The 22,427-nt window shown below is 41.1% G+C and overlaps 2 protein-coding genes across 3 annotated transcripts; both read right to left on the bottom strand.

Annotated features, from left to right (window-relative positions):
• Window positions 1–4,742: 4,742 nt before the first annotated feature.
• On the bottom strand, window positions 4,743–15,858 carry popdc1 (popeye domain cAMP effector 1). 2 transcript variants are annotated; one of them, XM_076280572.1, is made up of 8 exons: window positions 15,608–15,858; window positions 14,716–14,840; window positions 10,130–10,317; window positions 9,630–9,738; window positions 9,148–9,315; window positions 8,760–8,901; window positions 7,399–7,447; window positions 4,968–5,107 (listed from the first exon to the last, which is right to left on the bottom strand). In XM_076280572.1, the coding sequence occupies exons 1-7, from the start codon at window positions 15,834–15,836 to the stop codon at window positions 7,413–7,415; spliced, it is 996 nt and encodes a 331-aa protein (XP_076136687.1). In that variant the 5' UTR covers window positions 15,837–15,858; the 3' UTR covers window positions 4,968–5,107; window positions 7,399–7,412. The 2 variants fall into 2 exon arrangements, with proteins under 2 accessions (XP_076136686.1, XP_076136687.1); XM_076280571.1 differs by lacking the exon at window positions 7,399–7,447 and having other exon boundaries at window positions 4,743–5,107.
• A 1,064-nt stretch (window positions 15,859–16,922) lies between these two features.
• Window positions 16,923–18,777, bottom strand: popdc3 (popeye domain cAMP effector 3). Its single transcript, XM_076280573.1, has 3 exons — window positions 18,280–18,777; window positions 18,064–18,172; window positions 16,923–17,982 (listed from the first exon to the last, which is right to left on the bottom strand). The coding sequence occupies exons 1-3, from the start codon at window positions 18,765–18,767 to the stop codon at window positions 17,686–17,688; spliced, it is 894 nt and encodes a 297-aa protein (XP_076136688.1). The 5' UTR covers window positions 18,768–18,777; the 3' UTR covers window positions 16,923–17,685.
• Between the last annotated feature and the right edge of the window lie 3,650 nt (window positions 18,778–22,427).

Below are 22,427 nucleotides of genomic sequence, written 5' to 3'. Positions count from 1 at the left end.
AAGCACCGACTCGACTGGAACAAGCCGCCCTGCTCTACTTACCCATCCTGCACCAACCCCAAGCAAATGCCCACACTGTTACCATGGATCCAGTCCATGCCGAGTCTCCTGCCCTAGCTGACTAACACATGCGTCATGCACAGTGTGTGTGTGTGTGTGTGTGTGTGTGTGTGTGTGTGTGTAGCTAGCTGGCAAATTAGTCAGCATATCAAATGTACCAGCACAAGCTGGAAACAGGATCGAAGCATCTGTCATGATGGACCAAGTGCTGGAGGGCTTTGACACTCTCTAACCTGAAGGGGTGACAGTTGTAGGCCAAGCAGAGTGGGTGACTCAGTCTCTTGTCAGTTAGACATTTACGACCGTTTAAAGACCAATGATTTCACATGGAGTCCTTGAAGGGTATTCTTAAACTGTGGAAATGGCCAACAAAACTCAATCAAAGCTGACCAAGCAGCAAAGTGTTTTTCTTATAGTTATTGTTTCTTTTTATATATATATATATATATATATATATATATATATATATAATATGACAGTGGCGCTTTTGAATTTAAGTGTGTGTGTGTGTGTTGTAGCCAGCCCATGTGCAACACAGTCGTACGCTTGCACAAACATAAGTCAATCCCTGTGTGTGGTAGCGGTCACTGCATCTGGTGAACTGCTCTCCACAAGACCTTCTCAGGAGGAACAACTACTCTCAGGGAGTTACCAAAAGTGTAGTCCTATTTTTGGCCATTGTCTGCAAACATGTTTTGTTGTGTGTAATATATAGTCATATATATATGTATATGTATGCAAACAGATTTTATTTCAGATGTATTCTTTTTTGTTAGTAACTACCTCTGAACTTATATCACACTTTCACTATCAGTCAAAAGTTTGGAGACACTTAGAAATTTCCATTCCACTCTATTATAGACAGAATACCAGCTGAGCTCATTTGAATTGTTTTTTTACTCAGGGCAGCTTACATTATGTGCTTACATAATTGCAAAAGGGTCCTCCAATGTTTTCTCAGTTAGCCTTTTTAAATTATATCAGTTCAGTAAACAGAATATGCCTTTGCATCACTGGATGAATAGTTGCTGTTAATGGGCAATGTAGATATTGCACTAAAGATCAGCCATTTCTTTCTAAAACAGTCAAGAACCCTTTTGCAATTATGTAAGCACATCATGTATTCTGAAAACTGCTGCCCTGGTTAAAAAAACAATGCAAATGATCTTAGCTCGTATTCTGTCTTTAATGGAGTGGAATGGAAATGTCTAAGTGTCTCCAACTTTTGACTGGTAGTGTATATCAAAAGAGTATATATACTTATACCTATATATATATATATATATATATATATATATATATATATATATATATATATATATATATATATATATATTTACATTGTTCTGTAGTTCTCTGAATCCAGTAGTGTTTTCTAAATACAGAAACAAAGTGTTAAAATCTCTATGTTGAGGTGATGTCACCCTCCGGTGGACAAACAGGGTAACATCCTAAATTGTAACTGACCTTTGGATGAATTATGCCTGGACTCCATTGGCCCATAATCAGTCCAGGACTGCATCCATTGGGGTTAGATATATTATGGGTTGTTGAAGGCTATATATATATTTTTTTTTTTTTTTTTTTTTTTTCTGTTTACAACAAATACCTACCTCAGATTTTCTGCTTAACTCAAATGGGTGAAGAGAGTCAAAGAGTTTTTGGACTCCTCTTACCCAAAACAAACACGTTCAGACAAGCACTGTGTACCGCGTGTGTGGTAGGACTTAACTTGACCCCTGCTTCACAAAACTAGCGTAACCATGGCATAGTCTTGCTGTGGCAGTTGTCATAGGCCAACATAAAAATGTATAACAATGAGTGTCCAGTTATGTTACCGTGTCATTTACCCAGAATCGGTAATTGTCATGGCCGTATCATCTAATGACCGCTTAATAACATGAGACCTTAAGCTGTGGTGACGTATGAAATTCAGAATGCTATCATAACCACTGCCAAAAGGGTTACATGGCATTATCAAATCACTGGATGTCTGTGGTCATGATGTGTACGATGTTTGCCATAGCAAGTGTATGGCATGGCTATGTCAGTCTTGTTACCCCACTTCACAATTCCCACAACCTCTACTGACTCAGTGACATACTGAATGGACTAAAGCTAAAGCTTTATATTAAGGTTCTGTTTAGGAGAAATCAATAAATGTCGTAAAACACATATAAAGTGTTAATGGCAATACATCTAAATGTTGGTATATAGCATTATATGTTTGGTTTGTTTGTGAGCAAACTATTGTAATAGCTCTGATTGTATGGCCCTGGGTCTAAAAACATATTTCATTAGTTAACATCCCCAAACCACATGTACAAGCACATAATGTCATGGATTGTTTTGTGTAGCTCATGTTGTGCTCATATGGATGAATGCCTGTAGGCAATGGAAGCTTGGGGTAAAGACCTTTGAATTACTTTAAGGACAGTACTTGACATTCCTTTGAAAGGCAGCTTTGGCGTGGTATCTTGTGGGAATGGTACGCCTGGGAAATAATAGTTAGCTGATTTCTGTAAGGCTTTCTGGGACTTCTCAAGGACCTCAATACCCTATGTCCTCAAGAGTGCAAGACACACCAAAGTGTGCTTACTATACAGATCACTGTAGTGGATTGTTTAAGAAATGTACCTGTATTAGTCATGCTGTCTGCTCTAGTCCTTTTTTTATTGTATAATATTGCATTGTATCCTTGTGTTAACCCTGTTTCTTCTCCCTCATATTACATGGTCATGATCTCAGGCTTTGTTTACACCAAGGCACAAAATGGCCCCGAGCAAAGTAGGACTATGTTTTCTGTGTCTTGTGAATCCTCTTATTACTCTGTTAAAGATTGTAACTTCTGATGTAATCATTAGTTGTCCGACATAATTAGGAAGGCATTTTTCATACTGCCACTGCCATTTAAAGAATAGCACTGACAGAAAGTAATTATATTCACTTTAAAACATGAAATTATTTTTTTTATTGGCATGGAGTATCAATCAATGGAATTGCATTGCACTTACTTGGGTCTCGAGAAAACTTGACTTTGCTGATGTTATTGCCTGGGATCTCTCATTTGAAACTGTAACATGCTCTTATGTGAATGTCTTTTTGTTGTTGACTGAGAAGCCTTTAGTTGTCCAGCAGTTATCTATGCTGTTGTGTCTCAAGATCCAATATCCAGCACAGACTGGCTTGTCAAAGGAAGCACTGATTTGCTTTTGTACTATTTTTTAATCAATTAAATATTATATCCTCAGTTAAAGTGTGCTTCGTCATCATATTTCTATGTGCATGGGAATTGGCAATCAGAATCTAGTCAGAATCTTTGTCTACATGACTTATTCATACTGCTGCTATTTATATTTCTGCAGTGGAACTCGGCGGTTAAAATGGAGCGTCACAGTACACCCATCTTAATGGAGTAGAAAAATTCACTAGGCCTACTGAATATTTCTCTTTGGTTCTTTAGTCAGGCCTGAAGAACCGATGTTTGGTTCTCTAGCGGACCGTCTGAGTGTTCCGGTGCCTGGACAGGATCACCATGCTTGAAGTTCAGAAATTGGACCACAGAGTGACTCTGAATGCCTGCGGGATTCCCAAATTAATTTAATAATTCAATAATTGTCAGGCATTTTGCTAATTTGCTTTTTTCTCCAAGCTTTGTATTCTTAAATGTGTTTCCATGGTGCTGCAACATTACAAAAAAACATGACAAACCTGTGACAAACGTATTGAGTGATTCATATGCACATCTATTGAATGTATTTCACATTGAGCACCACAGTGAGGACAGTTCATGTGAATTGAGTGCACACACACACAGTTTTTATTTTTTTTAAATGAGATTGGAAAAGGAACTAATTGCTTGCAGACAGCCTGAAACCGCATTCCCAGGATGTTTCATTAATTTGCTTAAACATGTTATATGCCAAGGGCAGTGATGACACTGAGCAGGTTCACCAGACATAGACTTACAGTAAAAGTCTGCTCAGTCTAATCAGAGTGTCATTAAAATCCAAGCCCAAAAGCATAGAACACAAGACAGGCTTTAGTTCAAACCAAGTTCATTTTGATGACCAAAAGCAATATTTTTTTTGCATCTTGTGCTGCATTTGCCATTACCAACTTGATTTATACTGTGTAGGAAAGCTAGAATTTGCCATACACTGCAAACACAGACACACACACATATCTACAAATGTTTGGTGCATATAAGATGTAAATGTACTGTAAATATATTCTCCAAGGTCACTGCCTTTAGCAGGTAATGTAAATTCAGGTTTCATCTACAGTTAACCCAAAGGTCAATCGAGCAAATCCACAGTAGTGAATCTGTGTAGTGGGGCACAGTACATGGCTATGTAATATATATGGCTAACAGCTCTAACCTTACGAAGTAGTGCAACGCTGTGGTCAGCTCACTGACCACAGCTAGACAGAGGGGATGTGGTGGATCAACATGAGATCCTGACCAGACTCATACTCAGCTGCCACCTCAGTTGACCATCCTGTACAACAACTAGAGCAAAGCATCAAACATCCTCAGATCATGGATTTGACTCGGCAACACACACACACACGCGTACAGTGCACACACACATACACACACACTAATGAGAGTGTACAAGTGTGCTGTATAAGTATGTCCTAAATGGATGAATGTACAAATGGAAATGGACCCCCCCCCCCCCCCCCACCAAAAAAAAAAAAACAGAGCACTGTCCTGAAAGGACAAGTACTCACATCTTCACACATAACAGCTAAAGAAATAAGAAACCATTTGTGTGACCTCCGTCAGCATAAAGCACTTTCCCACACATGCTGGTTTTAAGAGGGTGAGCGATCTCTGATATTCCTCGCTCTCTGCTCAGGCTGAGAAGAGGTGGGGTTGGTGGGGGGTATCATTATGACATCACTACTCATCACGCCTCCTGGTGGGAGGTACTGGGGACACGGTCTGTTCTGGAGGGGGAGTCAGACTCAAACACGTCGTCGTCCTCCATGGCTTCCTCAATAGGCTTCATCGCGGTGGCTTTCGGCATTGGAGATTTCTCTGAAAGAAGGGAAGAACAGAAAGAAAAAAGCGGAATCCTTAGCATACACTTTTGTTAACACAATTTAAAAAAGAAAAAGTATATTCGGTAACACTTTCTATGAAGGTTGTATTTATAACGCCCTATGAATGCATTCATAATGTTTTATAAGGTGTCTATAAAGCATTGTAATGCTCATTATTACCATCTATATGTATTCACAAGTCGTCATAGCCAACTTCATGATGCATTATGACAGCTAATTATGAATGATTATAATTTTAATCTGAATAATGCATTATAAATATGTCAAGATCTGCCTACTCACTTGTCAGTTTTATGATGCATCATAACTACTTTGCTTTGCTAAATGCGTATAGTGATGCATAAAGAGTTTTGACTTATACTGTAGTCCTATATATCTATAGCTATAAGTATATGTAATAAAGTTATAATAATTTATACATCTCCCTATAGCAATTATAAACAGCTATGCAATATCATAAGTGTTATTTGTCAGCTCTAAGTAAAGTGACAAGAATATGACCCTATTATCCTACAATGAAATGAGAGCCTGGACATTAAAGACAAAAGGAATGCATTTAGTTCACTTTATTTTCATTTAAACCAAAGGTCTATTTTGATTCGAACGATCTTTCATAATGACCCATAGATTTCAGTGGCATTGTGAGTTTTATTCCAATAATAACCACCACCACAAAATATAGGACCGTGTCGTGCCATTTTTTTGGCCTGTCTCATTGTGTTTGTGTAATGTGCTCAGAGCATTGATAATCAGTCTGATTATGTGTGTTAGTTTAAATGAAAATAAAGTGAACTTAAAATCATTCCTTTTGTCTTTACTGTCCAGGCTCTCATTTCATTGTACCTCATATTTGTTTATAATAACCTTATATCTATTTATAACAACACCTCATTTGCTCTACTTTACCTAAAGCTGACAAATAACACCTATGACATTAACATAGTAATTTATAATATTGTGCATATGGGGTAAAGATGCTAGACTCGGTACTTAGTTCATTGCACCCTTTAATTACTCAGTGAACTTATATCTGTCAATAATAAGGTCATATTCTTGTCACTTTACTTAGAGCTGACAAATAACACTTATGATATTGCATAGATGTTTATAATTCTGTGCTGTACGGAGATGTATAAATTATTATAACTTTATTACATATACTTATAGCTATAGATTTATATAGGACTACAGTAAAAGTCAAAACTCTTTATGCATCACTATACGCATTTAACAAAGCAACGTAGCTATGATGCATCATAAAACTGACAAGTGAGTAGGCAGATCTTGACACATTTATAATGCATTATTCAGATATAAATTATAATCATTCATAATTAGCTGTCATAATGCATCATGAAGTTGGTTATGACGACTTGTGAATACATATAGATGGTAATAATGAGCATTACAATGCTTTATAGACACCTTATAAAACATTATGAATGCATTCATAGGGCGTTATAAATACAACCTTCATAGAAAGTGTTACTATATTCTAAAGCACGAGCAAGAGGCATGCTTCATTTCTATCTCCTGGGTGTTGAGAGCTATTCATCCCTCTTTGGAGGTGCTTTGGAAAACAGATTCATTGACACTCGTGATGCAGTAGACATTAGGGCACACTGTTACAGACAGACAGGTTGCTTAAGAAACTACGTTTGTCACCTGCAGGTTTATGAGATATGAGTGCTTGCGGACCACTTCTGTTTTTCACTTCTGTATTATGTATGGGATGTAGCCCTATTTTTAATACTCAAAATGTATCAAATGAAATAAAGAACTAGGTGATATCGGTTGTAATGTGAAAATGCAATACTGTGGAAAATCGAACACCTGTGCAGTGTGTTTAAGGTGTGAATGGATAGTCTGCCGCACTGTCCAATCAAGCTGTTAATGGTGAGTTTTATTTAGACACTGGATTACACATAACGTGGCCACACATTTACACCAAACAGTGTAGGACAGTTAGGGTTTAGATTGCACTGAGGGGTTGTCATCGGCAGCTGTGGTTATAAGTGCAAGCCTTACATTATTTGTCGCACTGCCATGTCATTCCTCATGGTCACTGACCGTGTCTCTTATTGACCTCAGAGACCATGAGAAGCCATGGCAGTTCATGACAAGTCTTAATAACCACCGGCAGAGAGGAAGGTTACAGGGGATATAGTTTGTTTGTTAAATTTAGGGTTTTAAAAACAAGATCTTATAGGGGGGTGGGTTGAATGAGGGATGCTGATATGTTGACAGAAACAGAAAGCATCTTACACCCCCATCAGGGTTTAGGCACGATCTGAGGGGCTGGGCAGAGTCGCGGCTGGAGGGGGAACAGGAGGAGGACACAGTGTCAGAGAAACACTACAACACACACACACACGCACACACACACATACACACACATATGTATACACACACACACACACTGCTCGGAGAAACATTAGAACACCCACTTCTCAGAGTAACACTACAACACTCACTGCTCAGAGTAACACTATAACACCCACTGCTCAGAGTAACACCCACTGCTCAGAGAAACACTTACTGCTCAGAGAAACACTACAACACCCACTGCTCAGAGTAACACCCACTGCTCAAAGTAACACTACAACACCCACTGCTCAAAGTAACACTACAACACCCACTGCTCAGAGTTACACCCACTGCTCAGGGTAACACTACAACACCCACTGCTCTGAGTAACACCCACTGCTCAGAGTAACACTACAACACCCACTGCTCTGAGTAACACCCACTGCTCAGAGTAACACTACAACATCCACTGCTCTTGGTAACACTCACTGCTCAGAGAATTACATCATTATAACAGTAAGTAGACATTATTGGCTAACACATGTTCCCAAACTAGATGGTTTTCCTGGGGTGATTCTTGAATGAACTTAAAATGATCTGCTACATTACTATACACAGAGTACAACCTTTAGTTAGAGAAGAGATGTGCTTTTGATGTTGAAAGGCCCAAGTGACTGATTGAAAACATGTTAGAGGCACCCTTAACAAGATTTGCTCTCGGGGTCCCCTCTGGTTGAGACGCGCAATAATAAACAAACTAAATATGTATCTTTTGCAACAAAGTGTTCTGTTAAAGAAGGTGGCAATTCAGTACTCATCTGGTACTTATCCATTAGGTATTTTCCAATGAGCAGATACCCAGAAGACAGGTATCGTTGAAATACGCAAGCCAGCCTCTCTGAACTGTGGCACTCTTGGAGAATTATTACATACAGATAATAGGTGAAAAAGTGCAGTCAACTCCATGACCACTAGTAAACATCGTCATGGTTTAAAGTGAGGTGCTGAGCAGGTGTGAGGATGTGGGGACTGAAGAGGTAAGATTTTGTGAGGACTGAGGAGGTGAGATTGTGGGGACTGAGGAGGTGAGATTGTGGGGACTGAGGAGGTGAGATGGTGAGATTTTGTGAGGACTGGGGAGGTGAGATGGTGGGCTGATGAGGACTGATGGGAAGCAGGTGTGAGGAGGCGAGGACAGATGAGGACTGATGTGAAGCAAATATGAGGAGGTGACATTGGAAGGACTGAGGAGGTGAAATTATGGGGACTAAGGAGGACTGATGTGTAGCAGGAGGTGAGGAGGTGAGAGTGAGACTCACGTAGTGAGGAGCCGGCGGAGCCTCCTCTCAGGATCTGGTGCAGGACGTCATCGGTGTCACCAGTGCTGGCCATGCTGTTCCTCATCTGGGTCATGGACAGCTGGGAGCACAGGCTAGGCTGCCGGTCCATCTTCTTCACCGCCTGCCAGTCAATCATCATCATCAGTATCATGATCATAATAATCATCATCATCATTAACAACATCCATATCTTCTTCTTCTTCTTCTTCTTCTGCTTCTTCTGCTTCTTGATCATCCTTGCATTATCACCCCCTTTCCACAGTCATCACCATCATTATCATAATCATCAATGTATTTGTCAATGGAGAACACAACATAATATTTGATAGCAATTTAATTTTTCATTTATTAAAAGGGTCAGACCTACCTTGTCACTAAGTGTGGGGTCATTCAGTGAGTAGAGTTTGTTTGTTATGTCCTTGCCGATAAGGTATCTGAACACCTCGTTCAGGAAGGAGTCGGACTCGAGGAAGTAAGTGAGCCTCTCTCTTGACCAGCACAGGAACTTGCAGTTCTCCTCAGCCATAATGGTCACCTGCAGACCAACAGGATACTGGTAGCAACTGATAGCAACAGTGAAAATATTAGCAGAGCTCTCTTTGCTCTTTTTTGCACAGTTACTCGTACCAGTTTGAGGTCAGAGGCCGTGGTTTGGCGCTGTAACCGCACAAAACAAGGACACTCAATTTTCCATTCCAATATTCAAATTCACAATCCTCATAGTGGTAATGCTCAGACAGATACAGTAGTAGACTAGCATTATTCCCCAGACCAGAGTAAGAAGCCCTACTAAAACAACACTAATAGGACAGTAGTATGCAGCACTTATTTGGTCTTCTCTGTGGTTACCTGGAACCGCTCTCCTCTGTGCATCTGGGTGGACCGGAACTCAGGGGAGTCGATGAAGGCATTGGTGTAAATGTTGTGGAGGAAATGACCACGATAGGTCACCTTCATTCTGTCTCAGACACACACACACACACACACACAGTCAGATATACATACATGCATACGTACAAACACAAATACAGCCACACAGACACAAAAGTACAGACAATGACAGATACATTTAAATTAGATCCATATAAGCTTATCCACTGTAGATTCCACATATTATGCACATACAACGGTACATTCAATATACTGTTATTGTTGTTATTATTGAATACTTATTGCATCTAGGTGACATGTGATTTCTATTTGACAAGTTTCTGAAAGAAAACACATTTCAGACACACCAAGCTGTCCAAGTCCAAGAAAACCCACTGCACATTGAACACACAGCAGTGACGCAGATGCCTGACGAAGTCATCTGGTGAACTGACAAATGTAATTAACAACCCACATACTTTCCCTTGAGGAGGATGCTGAGGCGTTCATCCACGGACGTCTTGTCCTCAGCTGCGTACACCTGCCCCTTCTTTAGGGTCTGGATGGTGCAGAACTGTCCCGTCAGTCTCTGGAACAGAGCCTCCCGCACATGCAGTGGCTCGAACATGCGCTTGTACACAGACCTCAGCTCCCTGTCAATCTTAATCTGGGAGGAACAGAGAAGAGGCACATGAACTCTCTCACTGGCAGCTGCTGGGGGGGTGATGCTTGTTCTAAGTAAGCAGGAGAGTGTTGCTGAGAGTTGAACTGATGTGAACAATACAAGTGGAAATGGCAGTTTCAATCTGAGAATGCACTTAGAAATACAGGCAAATACATCTTGTCCTTGCATTAAAATACAGTTGACAGGCCTTGAGGAAAGAACTCAGTAGCCAGTCCCTGTGCAATTGCAGCAGGGGCATTTTCATAGAATAGCCTCAAAAGAGTGAAATGTTGTTTGCAAAACAACCTCAGTGTTAAAACAGAATAATTTCAGTGGTGTGAGGTTGCACTGCATTAGATACTGTTGGGCTGCATGATTTGGGGACAATATTGTGTTTTTTTCTGACATATATTGTCATCGTGATTTGATTTGTAAGTCAAGCTTCATATTCATATTCCAAATTTCACTTTGAGTTGGGCAACTTCTGATGAGCATGTGAGCATGTCTAATGCATGAGAAGCACTCCTGTTAGATGAGCTTCACTTTTTGTATTTTTTGTAGAATTGCAAGCTGCCCAATTAACTTGCAGAAGTGCATTTGCTCAGTGCATGTACAGTTTTGGACTATTCTCCGTTCGGCTAAAACCCGTTCACTCTGTCTGAGTATCCTCCTGATGGGAGAAGAGTGTTCACAAGGTGAAGCCAACAGGGAGGAGCATTCTGCACACAGGGAAACTACTGGTCCCATTCTATCATCCTGCTAAGCAGCACACTATAGACAGTCACCTATAGCTGCTGGGAGGCATCTTAAAAAATCTTCTTGCCAAGTCTAAATTTGGGCTGAGTCACATCCCTGTCTGTGCCTCTGAGGACAGGCTGTTGTCTCTTAACAAGGGGAGGCTTGCGTAACAGGGACACTGGGAGGGGGTGGAATAAAAGGCTCTCTTTTACTGGGGTAGACGGTCCTGTTTAACATCCAGCTCTGAGTCTGACCCAAAATCCCATTTAGATCCATTGATAGCTGAGGCAGCCTCCATGCAACTATTTCTCTGATTCCTCAGAGGAGTTTTTCATAGAACACACAGTGAGGCTGTTTAGTCCAGGATGTCTGAGTACTACCTTTTTTGGTTTGGTTTGGAAGGCGTCATTTCTTATCATGGTTTGAATTGAAATGAGAGAAAGTGCTGGGGTTTTTTTTCTTCAAACATTTTCAGCACAAAATGCGCAATCTAGTCTACATCTACTGTCAGTTGGTCTACAGAGAGGGCAGACGCCATCATGACAAGGGCAAGGGCGTAGGTTTGGTCTGAGCTTTGGTGGGGACACTACCCACTAATTCCCCCGAAAAAAAAAAAAGGAAAAGCTACTCAACTCTTTCACCAGCCACTATAGATATATAAAATGATTAAAATGTGCTACTGTCCAACTACCCATGATTAAAATGTGCTACTGTCCAACTTGATCTATACTGTGTAGCACATAATCTGATTTTAATATGTATACATATGTAGGCTATATTTAACATTTATTTTCTATTTGGTCTGTTATGAAATCATGCATTGACCCATTTAAGCACAGCTCAGTTTTAAGAAACTTAAATACATGCATGCTTAGCATTTTGTGTAAAGAATCATTAAGGCTACATTGACAACTCTTAACCATAAGCTGCCTGTATATTCTCTAATAGGCCTATTTACAGATGTCTAGGCAATGTAAGCACAGCTCAGTTTTAAGAAATGCTTAAAGCCGAAAGACCATGTTGAATTTTTCTACAATTTATTTCAAAACCGGATTACTCTGGAACAGCTAACTATACACGGGAATGCTTTACACCTTTGTGTTCGGTAAGGTCTGCTGTTTATTCTGATATATGGGTTGTCATGTGTTGCGTGAAGAGTGTGTAGGCCTACGATATTCCACCGAGACGAATGGATGTGGAGATGGGCACAGAGAATAATTATTAAATCTCTTGAAGTTAATTTTTCTCGCGAACTGTTTATCACAGCAAATAGTGGCTATAGCACCGTTTAAAAGCTGAGAAAAGGCTCTTTCATGTGACACATGTGTGATGAGTAACCTACTCGAGGAGTTCAACAGAGAAGAATGGATGAATTTGGACGCACTTCATATGCCTTGTAGTGAAGTGAAGCTGAAGCGCAGCGTCTCCTGTGGCTCACTAGTTATTATAGGTAACTTCAAATCAGCGCGATTTACCCTTATAGGCTACTGCACATTACACGATCTGTACGAGATGATCTGCAGCAAAGTGAGAAAGTATTTAATTCTTTGTAGCGCATGTGAGCGCTTTCCCCCCCACTTCAACCTGAATATTGGTGGGGACATTTCAGTCGTAATCTGACATTGGTGTGGACACGTCCTTCGGTCCCCACGCAAATCTACGCCCCTGGACAAGGGTCCTGAGCTACACTATAAATGCTTCTTTAATTCTGAGAGCAGATATGCTTGTTTTTTTATCCTTATGTCATCCTAGTCATTTTTGGGAACAGGAAACATGCGAGATCCCCCATCCATCAGCTATATGCTAGTCATGGTATAACTAGAAATAATCTTATCTCGATTCAATTAAATGTTCCACCTTCTGCACTAAGAAAGCCTGGTTGGAAAAAATGGATATGGACGCTTCAATGTTAGATCTCCAAGCAATAAGTCCTTTGTTATTAATGCGCTCATTTCTGAACTTAAACTTGACTGCATGTTTTTGACTGAAACTTAAGAAGTTAAAAAGTAACAGTCCCTCTGTCCTCATTGAGACATCCCCCCAATGCTATAGTTTTGAACACTCTACCAGGAATGGAGAAAAGGTGGTGGGACTGCCTCTATATTTTCTGATGCCCTGAATCGTAGAAATATTCCTCTTGGTGACTTCCACTCCTTTGGACATCATGCTCTACTCCTGAAATCCTAACCTCCTGTGCTTGGGGTACAAGTCTTTCCTTCTAAAGAAAAGTAACCTGGATCCTTAGTGCTAAATAAATCTTCCTGGCGAAAGATCTTAGCGTGCTCCTATATCCTGACTTAAATTTTGAATCTCACATCAGTAACATCACTAAAATTGCGTTTTACCACCTTAGAAAATGTTGCAACCGTTTCTTTCTCAGACAGACATTGAGAGACTTATGCATGCTTTTATGACTAGCGGGTTAGATCACTCTTTAGATCACTGTAACGCTCCTCAGCATGTGCACTAACCAAAACCAAAAGGAGAGTGCACATCCACAGTGCACTAACTAAAACCAAAAGGAGAGTGCACATCCACAGTGCACTAACCAAAAGGAGAGTGCACATCCACAGTGCACTAACTAAAACCAAAAGGAGAGTGCACATCCACAGTGCACTAACCAAAAGGAGAGTGCACATCCACAGTGCACTAATTAAAACCAAAAGGAGAGTGCACATCCACAGTGACTAACCAAAAGGAGAGTGCACATCCACAGTGCACTAACCAAAAGGAGAGTGCACATCCACAGTGCACTAACCAAACCCAAAAGGAGAGTGCACATCCACAGTGCACTAACTAAAACCAAAAGGAGAGTGCACATCCACAGTGCACTAACCAAAACCAAAAGGAGAGTGTACATCCACAGTGCACTAACCAAAATGAGAGTGCACATCCACAGTGCACTAACCAAAACCAAAACGAGAGTGCACATCCACAGTGCACTAACTAAAACGAGAGTGCACATCCACAGTGCACTAACCAAAACCAAAAGGAGAGTGCACATCCACAGTGCACTAACTAAAACGAGAGTGCACATCCACAGTGCACTAACCAAAACCAAAAGGAGAGTGCACATCCACACTGGTCTCCTAGTCATTCCCGAGGTGAGAACAAATAAATATTTGGAGGCGGCATTTAGTGTCTAGGTCCCTGCCTCTGGAACCCCCTACCACAGGAACTTAGAACATCCTTGTGTCAATCTGTTAATGTTTTCAAGAAAAATCTCAAGACATAGCTCTTTAACCTAGAATTCCCCTGATATACTTGCACTTTATTTCCCCTACTCCTACCTGCCCTCTTAATCCCTTGTTATTTCAATTACTGATATGAGCTTATTACTAACAAAATTATTATCATTCTATATGGTTCCATGTAGGAATGCTTGCACATGTATATATGAGTGCATTCTGTATGGTATGTTACCTTGGTATGGTATGTTACTTCCATATGTGTATGTACAGTATATGTTTGTATGATAATTGTATAGTCTTTGCTTTGCTTTGTTCCCCTGGCATTTGATTGATTAATTAGATATCACTAGATGTCATTATTTTGTCATGAGTGCAGCTTGGAACAGCTTCCTAGTTCATCTTCAAAGCTAACACCCCAGCCACACTCTGAACAGAAGGGACAGAAAGAGAAGAGAGACTAGTACAAACTCACAGGTCTGCGTTTGTACATGAGGAAGAAAAAGTGCATGAAGTTGACCACGAGGAAGACTATGTTCCAGCCCATAATGTCCAAGGTGCATCGGTAGAGCGTTGCCCAGGCGATGAAGAAACTACACCCTGGGGAAGGGAAGGGAAGCAAGCAGACGATAAACGTCAGGTTGATATTCAGCACCCTACTAGCAACATCCTCCTGCCTTAATGCAATCTAATTAATTATTTCATCAGTTCCAGCTCATTCAGAGCAGGGAATGAGAACAGAGGGTCAAACTCTAGTCTGAACAACAACATTTGAAATAAAGGATGTAATTATTCAGTTTGTCCTACACTGTACAGTGATGTATTGAGTAACAGTACATGTACAATGCAGCAGCCACATTAGTGCACTATACTTTCATTGGCCCAAAGTCAGGGTTACGAGTAATGATTCAGGTTATGTGAATAGTAATTCAGTGTGTGTGTCACAACACACTGCAGCAAACTTATCATTTCTGTGTTCAAATTATATATTATTTACTGATTAATCTGTTTTCTTTTCTTTTTCTGGTTAGTTAATTTAATTTTCTCTTGAATTTCCCCTTGGGGATCAATAAAGTATCTATCTATCTCTATCTATCTATGGAATTTGTGTTTAATTGTAGTAGTAATCTTGTGTGTGGGAAAAGTCTCTAATAAGTAGTTACAAGTTGTATCTTTAACTACCAACTAATGGTCACTCCAGACATATCAGTGTAGTGTCATTTGTTAAAGTTCCCTTGTCTGTACTTGGATGAAGCAAAATACTTGTGGGTGTCTCCCACCAAGCTGTCAACAGATCAAGTTGGCACCATGACCATGAGCAAATGAACACACAAGCCGATAACCGACAGAGGGCAGTACACACATACCTGCCATTAACAGAAGTCTCAGGAAAATCATGTGCAGTCCAAGAGTAGTCGGGATAACCAGACCTGCGAGCAGGCACAGGTTTCCCAGGTGGAACAGCAGGTGATGGGCTTCCTCCCATTGCTGACATGACGTTATGTTGGACTGTGATGCGTCTAACTGTGGCACATCCGAAAACAACGGAGCCAAGGTCGTGTAGAAGTCTGTGGTTAAGTCTGGTGTGGTCGACATCCTGTACTGCACTCACCAGGTGGGCTGCTGGAGAGAAAATTGGCAGTGGTTGGGAGAAGCCAACGACGAGTTGTCTGAGTTGGGAACAGTTGAATACACTTGCCGGCCCCATCAGTGTATTGAGTTCATTGAATAGGCTGAACACCATGAACTAGCCTATGTCTGTGCGCACCTAACAATTATAGACTGGCTTTTCATAATGTTAGTGACTAAGGCATTGGCTACTAAAGAATTTATCAGAATCGGTTTAAACATTTCAGATATACGCTCGCTATAGCATTTCATCACACAGAAATACGGCGATGAATCAATCAATAACAGGGCAGCCTACCCTGCACTGACTGAATCGTTTGCACGAACATAAACTTGATATTGAGTCTGAATGGTGTCATTCTCATTGATTCACTTTTAAAACAGAAAACGTAGAACATAAATAGACTGACATTGGGCTAGTAACCTATGTCTTATCCCATTGCGTGTTCTGTTATCAATAGCCAAAGCGTATAGGCCTATAACAGACTGTTGTAGCAGTTAACACAATGAAGTTTGTTTACATGCGAAAATAATCTGATAGCAACGGAAGGCGTACGAATAAAATGCGTAATATTGCAACGTCGTAACTTAAGTTTAAACAGAGTGTGAAGACAACTTACCACACCAATAGCGTAGGCCGATGGAAATTCCGTGTATGCCTGTCGTGATTTGGGGGCAAGAAAAACAATGGTCGCCTATCGTGTAGCTATAAATGTAAGTCGGTGAGAAGTGGGGGACTGCACAGTGTGAGTAGCGCATTCCATGGAGCTGACAGGCATTGACTAAAATGGGCAAGAAGCGAGGGGACAGCAGACAACACCGCCTCTCCTCTGCGCGCATGTATTGAGAGGTCCTACCACTAGATTGCGCAAAATCACCAAAACGTAAACCACCGAAACGAACTCGCTGTGCGCCACACATAATAATAAATAATGGTGGAAGAAAATGCACACTTCCATAGGCTTTACTGTGTTTCTTTATTACAGTTTTACACTTTGTTCAATCTTGTTTGCCCAATCCCCCCTCCCACACACACACACACACACACACACACTTTTACATGTACATACTTTTACATTTACAATAGCAACCTACGCTTGTTCTCGTCTGTCAAATCCATATATTGTATAAATTAGGTCAAATCGGACCAGACATGAACTCGGTATATTTTTTAACACATTGCAAATCTGGCTGGTTTATTTAGTTATTTTTTTCGAACCCGACAAAATCTGGTCACTCTGGATGCCCCTGTCCGTAGCATGTAGTCTGGGATGCCGTCTCTGACTCCCTCATTTGGCTACTGTCTCCAATTGTTGTCGGAATGGTGTAGTAGGCGCTGCCGGATCAGCACCGCGGCCAGCGACAAAGAGACGAGGCTATCCGGACCTCGTCACCACAGCTGGATGAAAGTCGTCTGGTCTCCCGTTGCCTACTTTTAGCTGTTGAATGCTCGAATAAGACCATGCTTTGTGGAGAGGTGGTATCTCTACAAAAAATAATGTGATAAAATGTCATGCACAATCCTGATTATATCGGCTTGGCTGTTTTAAGGCTGCGGTTTTTGGCACAGGTATGGTGAGAACATCAGGCTAAGTCTCACATCAGCAATATCATAATATATGCCAACAGGGTAGTAGGGCTTTGTCCAGCAGCCTTATTTTGTGTTCGACTGAAGTAACATGTGTGCCCTTGTTTTGAACAGATTATATGCCGGTGCGGTACAGTTTTTACAATTGCATTTGGCGCAATCAAGACAATGCAGTGTGCAATATAATCTTATCAAAACAAGAAACGTAGAACTGTCCTCATTGGAGGATCACGGGACACTTTCATTTGGCATGGTCCCTTTACTCTTTTCCGGGACTTGGGCCGGCGCATCTGTCTTTTCTAATTCGGGCACGGGCACGTGACAGAAACTTGGTAACCGGAGATCATATCGGAACCCGTGGCTGTCGAATGCTTTGTCGTTAAGCGAGTAGAGCTTATCTGCTATATCATTCCGAACAAGCAGCGCAAAGATCTTCGCAATGTACCGATGCTTGGCAAAGAGGAGATACAGTTTCTTCCGTCTCCAGGCCACATACTTGCAGCGGTTGTCGGCTCGCAGCGTCACCTAGAACCATAAATAAAGTTTGTTCTGCGTTACCAGTGAACATGCGTAAACACACATGTTTATCTGTACAATTTCGCCTACCTGAAACACTCCCTCCTCGGAAGGTCTGAGGGAATCCCACTCGGGTGAATCAAGGAACTGGAAGGGGTAGATGTAGTGTAGAAACTCTCCATTTACCGTCACCCGAATCCTGGAAAAGATTAATGGTTACATGATATTCTGTCCCGTTACTAAACATACCACGTTGCGTCGCGTCGTAGGCTAAGACTGAAATAGATTTCTCAATTGGTTACGCACCTGCCGGACAACAGAACGGATAGTTTGTCGATGGCAGTTTTACCCTCCATAGCAAAATAATGGTCCTTTTCAATAGTATGAATATCCCCTTCACAACAAGATACGATTTTGCCATACTGAGTGAGCGACACGCCCAGTTTCTTGAACATAAAGTTGTACAAATCCTGGAACTCCTTGTCGAATGTGACACTCCGAAGGCGATACGAAACATGCACAAGTTGAGCCACGGACACCACAAACAGAGCAAACGTCCAGGAGAACGTGTCCGTCGTGCAGACGTCCGACCATGCCCAGATTGTGGAGCAAAAGAATCCAAACACCAGAAAGGTGAACATATACAACAGTCCATAGAAACCGCTTCCTCCCATGAAACCCAGAAATAATAAAATGTGGGCCAGATGAAATATGGATCCTTCTGGATTTTCTCTCCATTTGGAACACACGGTCCAAGTCAAGTTACTCTGGACATCATGAATAGACGACTCCATGATGATTCACTTTGTAATTAGAGAAAATTAAAACAGAGTTTTTAACTGGTTTCACATAGTTCGTCAAAATGTCAGTGAACAGATTAAAAGAAACTTGAAGGGCATTTATATCCCACCCGAAAAGGTACGAACTGTCAGTTTTGATTCTTATCTCCTCTTGGGATCGGATATGTTGGGTTGGCGAACGCGTCCTCAAGGTCCCAGTGTCCGACCACACACGTGTGACAGTCAGAGAGAACCCCTACCCTATCACCGATTCCAGGGACACATGAAAAATACGACTTCATCAGACGTGTCCGGTATGGTTACTCTAGAAAGATTGCAAGACACTGCGCCTCTCATCCCAGATAAATCAGGCACAGTAGTCAGAAGCTATCCCACCATACTGCATGTAGGTGACAGGATATGGCTTAAGAAATACAGGAAACGCTAGAGGTGCATACATGTATTATATTACTAGCATTAATAAATGGTCTTCAATTTCACATTTTGATTTTGATAACAAGAGAATGAGTAAGCTCTTATCCCTTCAAGGTTATCACAAGATTCGAGTGGTTTATAGTGGTTTGACACCCTTTGTCTCCCAGAGTGTGACACATGCACCAGAGGCCTTGGCCACTGATGAATAATCCTGACAATTTGAGGATGACGCACAGACATGGAGTGCTTGTAAGAGAAGCCTTTAAAGCTTTTAGAGCTTCAGAGCTAAGGATGCAGAGTTTCTCTGCACCCCTAAAGGTGTCAAGGTGAGAGGAAAGAACAGACAGTGGTGTAATGAAGAAAAACAACATTAGCAGTGGAGGTAAAAGGGGTAGCATGTGTTTCACACCTCCACCTGTTTCCTCCTCCGGAGGACATGACTGAGTGCCTGTGTCCTCTGGCGGAGAGTGGTGGTCTTGCTGGTCCAAAATAGCAGACACAGCCCCCTGACACATGTACCTGCCAGGTGAAGGTGACCTTGACACACTGAAGGGACTCAGGGAGTACTCCACCGGAGTGAGAGATTGAGGACAAATGTTTCCACACTTGCCTTGGGGGTCCAGCGCAGAGCCAGAAAGCGTGAAAATAAGATCCACCACATTCTCTTGAGTTGTACCGCAGGTCCAGGGCTGGGAGTTTTTCTGCCCTTCTTTTTTTTCCCCCAGTAGCCTCTCAGGTTTATATTTTTTTTGAGGGTGACTTGCATCATTGTTGCAAGACAGGCTGTCAGTCTTGGTCCTGCAGGCACCATGTAAAGTGGAGCTGTGTAAAAAAAAAAAAAAAAAAATAGATCTGAGGAGGTGAACCAGTGGTACCCTGTCTCTCTTCACATGAATCCATTGGACAAGCTCCAACGTAACGTAGGTTTCTCTAGCCCTCCTGTTGTGTTTTCTGTTCCCTAGTTTTGTGTTTCCGATCAAAAATGGCCGCTGCATTATGACTTGTTATAAATCCAAAGTAACACATATATTATCATCTAATGTTGTGATCAACTTATGTTCTATTGGATATTACCAGTTTTGAACTTCCATTTGCTAATTATGGCCTGCAGGCCTCATAGACCTGAGCTAATGCAAGTCAGAAAGGGGAAGATTCTACTGGGGAAAGGTTCCAGTGGGGGCTGCATAAAAGCAAAGAGGGAAGGGGGGTGGTGGTGAATGTTTGAATTTACAGAAGCACAGATACAGTCCATCTGACCAACAGATATGTTCCTGGACTCAATTTTATACACTGACCATTTTCTCACCCATTTATTTCTAATGGCCGGTCATTTTTGACCGGGAACACAATGGGTGTTCTAAAGTTAAATAAAACACCGAAATTGTTATGAAAATTATCAACATTTGCTTTGTGTGTTCAGATGCCCTGTGTTAACAAAGTCATGGAGCTTCATCATAGTAAGAATAAATTAACAACTATTTTGAGAGAAAACAATTGTCAATCGGACAAATTTGACCGCAAACACAACAGGAGGGCTAGCACATCCTCATAAACAAAACATTAAAGATTATCTCCTTTCCAGCACTTTCCAATAAAAAGCTTATACTTTAGCCATTTGTGTAACTCTCTTACACAGTGTCTAGATGTTCTGCTAGAATCTTTTCCTTCCTGAAATAGTTCTTCAAGGCTCTTTTGACCATTAAAGACCATTAAAGGGCTCCTGTGACTGTTACTATGTGACTACTGAATAATATGCCATAGGTTCCAGGTAGAACTTTGAAATGTTCTATGAGGAGGATAACCAAATCCTGTTATGTGCAAACATGAATCGAATAATCAAATACCTCAGCTAAGTCATGAAATTTAGAAACAACTATATCCTCAAATGACTTGGTGTCAAAGTTTGTTGATGAACTGCAGTGTTAGTAACTGCTGCAGACTATATGACTGTACTATTTATGCCACAGCTGCTGGAAATCCAACAGCTAAATATAGAGCTAGGTCTGTAGAAGTCATTTCCATTTGTGTGTTAATAAAATCCAATCATTTGTCAGCAGTAGGGAAATGTAGAAAGCATATGTGCAACCTATTTGCATATTTTATCTTTAATTTATCCTTGTATAATTCATCCAGTTAAGGTCCATGGCTTATTAAATCTGGACCTCTGTTACCAGTATTGAACCATATGTTGTGTGTGAGTGTGTGTGTCTGTGTGTCTGTGTGTGTGTGTGTGTGTGTGTGTGTGTGTGTGTGTGTGTGTGTGTCAAGAGGGTGCAGAGATGCCCCTTTGCCAGATGGGAAACAGTGTCCCTCATTAATCAATGTATTGTGTTTGGGGGTCACAAATGACCTTTACTGGAGCGAGGAAAGAGAGGAGGGGGGGGGGGGGGTCTTGCGATCCCTTCATCCTGAAGCTTCAAGACAGAAGGAGTAAAAAGGAAGAGCTCATCTCCTCCATGGACATCTACATGCTAGAGTGCTAGGCTCTGACAAGGTTTCTAGATCTAGCAATTGACCATTAGGAACATTGTTCTTGTCTAGGTGTAATTGATCTAGATATCAGGATGCCCGACCCCATTATAGGAATTCTAGAATGTTGAATATAATGGTGAAATGTGTAACACATTGGCTCGAGATACTGTATGTAATGAAGTTCACCCACATCAACAAAAACAATGTGTTGACTGACTGAAATTATGTGCAGCTTTAAACTATACTATCCAGGAATCAGACGTGTCCGGTATGGTTACTCTAGAAAGATTGCAAGACACTGCGCCTCTCATCACGGATAAATCAGGCACAGTAGTCAGAAGCTATCCCACCATACTGCATATGGGTGATAGGATATGGCATACACATAAGAAATACAGGAAACAATAGAGGTGCATAAATAAATGTCTTATAGCATTAACCTTTAAACACTGTTCGTTGCTACCCCCCTTAATTTACTGTTCTCGGTCAAATTTGACCGTACAGTTTTAATTGCTCTTATTTTAACATAAATTAAAAATGTACACTATAACAATAGCAATAATAATATTGTTTATGTATATATTTTTAAGATTTGTTGCCTCAATGGATGTTGGTATGGTAGTCAGGGCACATACTCAACCATAGCGCTGGCATTTTGTAAAACTTCATGAAGCACACTCATGCACTTCACACAAACAGGTGCCCCTCTTGCATCCTTCCATCCACTGTTCATCACAGACACAGGGTGCCTCACTAATGCATCGCCTT

Source organism: Alosa pseudoharengus, unplaced genomic scaffold (assembly GCF_046254945.1).
Source record: "Alosa pseudoharengus isolate Yale_2024_CS ecotype anadromous, Long Island Sound unplaced genomic scaffold, YU_APseudo_1.1 YU_APseudo_1.1_scf_12, whole genome shotgun sequence".
NCBI classification, from domain to species: domain Eukaryota; kingdom Metazoa; phylum Chordata; class Actinopteri; order Clupeiformes; family Clupeidae; genus Alosa; species Alosa pseudoharengus.
Note: the sequence above shows the minus strand (reverse complement) of the source record. Positions and strands in the feature narration are given on the sequence as shown.